The 4,633-nt window shown below is 45.2% G+C and overlaps 1 protein-coding gene across 2 annotated transcripts; it reads right to left on the reverse strand.

The window, feature by feature from the left end:
• Nucleotides 1–710: 710 nt before the first annotated feature.
• On the reverse strand, nucleotides 711–4,360 carry pou3f3b (POU class 3 homeobox 3b). 2 transcript variants are annotated; one of them, XM_027133401.2, is made up of 2 exons: nucleotides 2,171–4,360; nucleotides 711–1,810 (listed from the first exon to the last, which is right to left on the reverse strand). In XM_027133401.2, the coding sequence occupies exons 1-2, from the start codon at nucleotides 3,467–3,469 to the stop codon at nucleotides 1,694–1,696; spliced, it is 1,416 nt and encodes a 471-aa protein (XP_026989202.1). In that variant the 5' UTR covers nucleotides 3,470–4,360; the 3' UTR covers nucleotides 711–1,693. The 2 variants fall into 2 exon arrangements, with proteins under 2 accessions (XP_026989202.1, XP_026989201.1); XM_027133400.2 differs by having other exon boundaries at nucleotides 2,162–4,359.
• Between the last annotated feature and the right edge of the window lie 273 nt (nucleotides 4,361–4,633).

The following is a 4,633-nucleotide window of genomic DNA, read 5'->3' on the forward strand; positions in this document are numbered from 1 at the left end:
GTATAGGAGGCCCAGTAATTTCATTGCTTTTGTACAAACTAATATGTGTACTGCGCTCAAACTCAGCATCATTTTCGTTCCACGACTACAACATTATCTGCTCAGTGCTGATATGCAGCTACAATACCATAGAAAAATATAAACGTCTATCTTTGCGTTTTAGCGATTTAATGGGTGCAACTTGGCTTTGACAGCTGTGATAAGAAACCAGGAATTACAACTCAGGTGCACAGCAAAAGCGAGCAACTAAAAGCTAAACGGCTGTAAACACTCCACCTCGGACAAGCCTTCAACTTCTGCCCCCGTGGGATCGAGGCCCAGTAAATAACCCTCACTGCTGCTACACAACATGGCGCAAAACAGACAAGAGCACATCTCTGGAAAAGAGTATAAAATATAAAATATTTACCCACGAAATGGAGTGATTTAAAAAGCCATGCTGCATTATAAAATAATTTAATCATAAACACGTCTCTCCAAAAATGGCGTTTAAATGTCGAGTTGTTAGCATCTACACAAGAGGCCCAGATGAATTAGCATTGAAGAATATATTTTTCATTCAAATAAATCATTCTAACTGCCACATTATTAGTTTAGCTCATTTGTTCATGTCTTCACAAAAAAAAACCCTCAAATAAATAAATAAATTCCACTTGAAACGTTCTATGTGTTTAAACATCTGCGGTTTTATGCAAAACACACAATCATCATTTTTTTGTTCATTCTAACAAATTTATTGTTCTCAATCATCTCTTACGGAATCACTACTAAAAATTAAATTACAATCAAATCATCACATCAAAATACCCTTTGTTGTCTACTGCCAAAGACTGATCTTGATTTGTGCTCGTTCAAAAAAAAAAAATACAAAAAAAAAATACAAAAAATTCAACGAAACAAATAAACAAATTGTCAAAAAAAAAAAAGGTAGAGGACATTTTTTTACACAGTTATGAAACGGGGAGAAATAAATTACTGTCTGGAATAGTTCATATGTATCCCGAATAAAATATTAAAACAAAGCATTTGAATGAAAATATAAAGTAAATAATTCCGATCAACGTCTGATCTAAGGAATCTATATATTGCCGGCTTTACATAGTCTCGTTTATTAAAACCTACCAAAGAATACTGCTTGGAAATGGCAGCATGGAGAACATCCACAGCTCCCGCAGAGGATTTCAAATAAGTGCAGCTGAGGAACCGAAGTCTTTTCAAACGTCTCTCTTTGATTTTTTTTTGTATTTTCTTCAAAAAACAAAAAACAAACAAAAAAAAAACCATCCGTGTGACGTTAAGTCCTTTACATAAAAACGTTCACAAAATATGATCTTAGAGATCTGAAAATGTGAGCAGTTTTAAGGGGTTTTTGTCTGTTGTGTTTAGAAGGACTGGAAGGCAGAGGAAAATATCCCATTCCGTGTCTTTTGTGAAGAAAAAAAAAGAAAATATATTATAACGTGCAGTCTTCTCTGCAAAAAATAAGTCGGAAGCGTCGTGGATGCTGTTCTTTTCTTCTCTGTCGAAATTTCATCCCCTTTTCTTTTCTGAGGGTTTTAACGTCCCATCTCAATACATGCAATAACCTGCTTTCGGTTCCATCTCATAAACAAGAGTGTGTAGGGGTAGTGGGTAGGGAGGGAGGGGGTGGCATTTCATTTTCAAATGATTTCGAAAATTTTCCAACTTGATGTCAATGCGCCAGAATTACCTGATGGAACGAACGTGTGGTTGTTGTCACCTTCTGGTCGCCCGCCTCGTTCGGCCCGTTTAAACTTGCATCTTTTAAGTAATCTACTAAAAAATGTCCCTGAAAGAAAAAAAGCAGACAACCTTTTAGGTTAAAGACATTTACGGGCCTGGAAGAAGGTTAAAGCGGGGCGATATTGGGGAAACAAAAGGGTGATTTTTTTTGTTTTGATTTTTGTTTCTCTCTCTTTCTGATGAAAAATATATAACACATCTGCAGTCTCATTCCTATTTACCTCACAATCACAGTATCAAAATGTGTTTGCTATCTTCATGATAGTCTGTGTCAGATTAGGTGTATATATAAAATATGTTTTTTTTTTTTTTTTCTTAAGTCTTGTTTATGCTTGCTCTACGTCTCACTGAACATTCGTTTGCAGTCCATGGAGGGGGGCGGTGTGTCTGCACTCACGTTGCCGACCTGCGAGTACACATCGTCCGGCGTTGGGGGCACTCCGGGCGGCGTCATGCGCTTCTCCTTCTGCCTGCGGTTGCAGAACCAGACGCGCACCACCTCCTTTTCCAGCTGCAGTGTGTCGGCCAGGGTGCTGATCTCCTGCGCTGACGGCTTAGGACACTTGAGAAAGTGGCTTTCGAGCGCGCCCTTGACGCTCACCTCGATGCTTGTGCGCTTCTTGCGTTTGCGGCCCTGAGCCGCAATTTTGTCGATGCTCGTCGGACTTCCCGTGCTCGAGTCGGCCTCCTCCAGCCACTTGTTTAGCAGCGGCTTGAGCTTACACATGTTCTTGAAACTGAGCTGCAGCGCCTCGAAGCGGCAGATCGTGGTCTGAGAGAACACGTTGCCGTAGAGAGTACCGAGCGCGAGGCCCACGTCGGCCTGCGTAAAGCCAAGCTTGATGCGCCTCTGCTTAAACTGCTTGGCGAAGTGCTCCAAGTCGTCCGAAGTCGGCGTGTCTTCATCCGAGTGTGCCTCGTGATTGCTAGGACCGTGGTGGGCCTGCTGCTGGTGGTGCTGGTGCTGATGCTGCTGGTGGTGGTGGTGATGGTGATGCTGATGGTGGTGATGGTGAGGGTGAGAGTGCGGGTGCGCGCCGTGCTCCAGCTCTGGTGTGCCGCCTCGCACCAGCCCAGGGTGCACGAGACTTTGGCCGCCACTCAGCATACCGTTTACAGTGAAGCCACCGGGTTGCGAGTAGATGAGCGATTGCTGCTGCTGCTGTTGTTGTTGCTGCTGGCTCGCGGTAATGGCGGAGATGTGTGCGGCAGCTGCGGCGCCGCCCCAGGGAGCCGCGTGCGCCTGGTGTGGACCTAAATGCCGGTGATGCAGCGTGCTGGAAGTGTGCAAATCCTCGCGCGCCGTGTTGCTCTTCACATCCTGCTGTTGTTGCTGCTGAGACTGTTGCTGTTGCTGTGGACTGGCCGCCATGCCTACCGGACTCGTTGACCAAGGCGAGGCAGCCTCGGCGGCTGCTACAGCGGCAGCGGCGGCGGCGGCGGCCGCGTGAGGCAGCGACGTCACCCATTGGTGTGCGTGGCTCAGCATGTGGCCGCCGTTGCTCGCTGCCGCCATCGCCCCCTGCATGAAGTCACTCTGCACCATTTTCACCGCCGACTCGCCTCGGAAGCCACCGGAAGACACCGAGGTCGCCGCGCCGCTGCCCGGCTGCATGCCCGCACCTCCTGAGTCCGAGTGTACTATCGAACCCGACGATAATATACTACTGCTGGGCAAATACGGATTGGAAGCTGCCGTGGCCATTCCGCCAATCTTATGAACAGCAGTTGATTAAAGCCCCCCTCCCTTTTTTTTGCAGAAACTTTCTCTCGCGCGCTTTTTTCGATGCAAGCAAACTGTATCTCATGAATTATTCAAACTTTAAAAGTCTGAGTTGGGTTTCGGGGCGAACACCATCGAAGTGCGGAGCAACAAATGCCAAGGAAAAGTATAGTGTGCACAGGTATAGGATGTAAAAATATCCGTGATCTATACTGTGCAATTTGAATATTCGTACAATTCAAACATAATAGATGAATAAAATGATAATTCCTATTTTCCTAGCCAGTGTCCGAAAGCCCTCTGAAGTCGTAAACAGTCTTCCTTGTAATCGCTTATGTTGTTTTTGCAATTTCTTGTGAAAAACAAAAGAATTCTCAGCGAAAAAATCTCCAACAAAAACAACAACAATAAAAAAAAACAATAAAAAAAACAAACAAAACAAGAAAACTTTGCCCCGTGAGGAAACTTCTGCTGGTGGATCACGGTGATATTTTGTCCTTAAAACCGTCCAAACGAACCCACGTCACCAAATGGAAAGATATTAAACGTGGTTTTTATTCGCTCCTTTTGTCATTTGGCCGCTGAGATTTCTCTTTCGCCGGTTCCCCCTTTTCTCTTTTCTTTTGCAGATTCTTTTATAGTGCTGTAGCGTCTCTCGTCTCTTTGTTCTGTTTTGATGTGTTTAAACCTGCCAAGCCGCTCCAGCTGAAGTACAATCCACTATTACAGTGTGAGGCGACGTCGCAAGGCTTCTTCCTCATTCGCTTGCTCTCTCTCTCTCTCTCTCTCTCTCTCTCTCTCTCTCTCTCTCTCTCTCTCTCTCTCTCTCTCTCTCTCTCTCTCCCTGGCAGTTAGCTCCGCTCTGTCCCTCCCTCAGCGCTTGAGGACACGCGACTGTTTACCCTGCGCCGCGCGCGTCCTCCGCGTCTTTCTGCCCCCCTCCAAAATACGAGGAAGTCGAGCGCATGCTTCTTCCTGATTGGACGACAGCCGCTTGATTGACAAGTCTGGAATAGCCCGCTTCAGGCGGAGACCCCCCCTTCCAGTGATTTCAATTGGCTGTTTTTGAATTCAAGTAAATAAATCAAGATGCATAATGTGCGTTAAATAAAATAATAAAAAAAACAACAACAACACCACCCATCG

This window comes from Tachysurus fulvidraco, chromosome 5 (genome assembly GCF_022655615.1).
Source record: "Tachysurus fulvidraco isolate hzauxx_2018 chromosome 5, HZAU_PFXX_2.0, whole genome shotgun sequence".
In the NCBI taxonomy this organism is placed as follows: domain Eukaryota; kingdom Metazoa; phylum Chordata; class Actinopteri; order Siluriformes; family Bagridae; genus Tachysurus; species Tachysurus fulvidraco.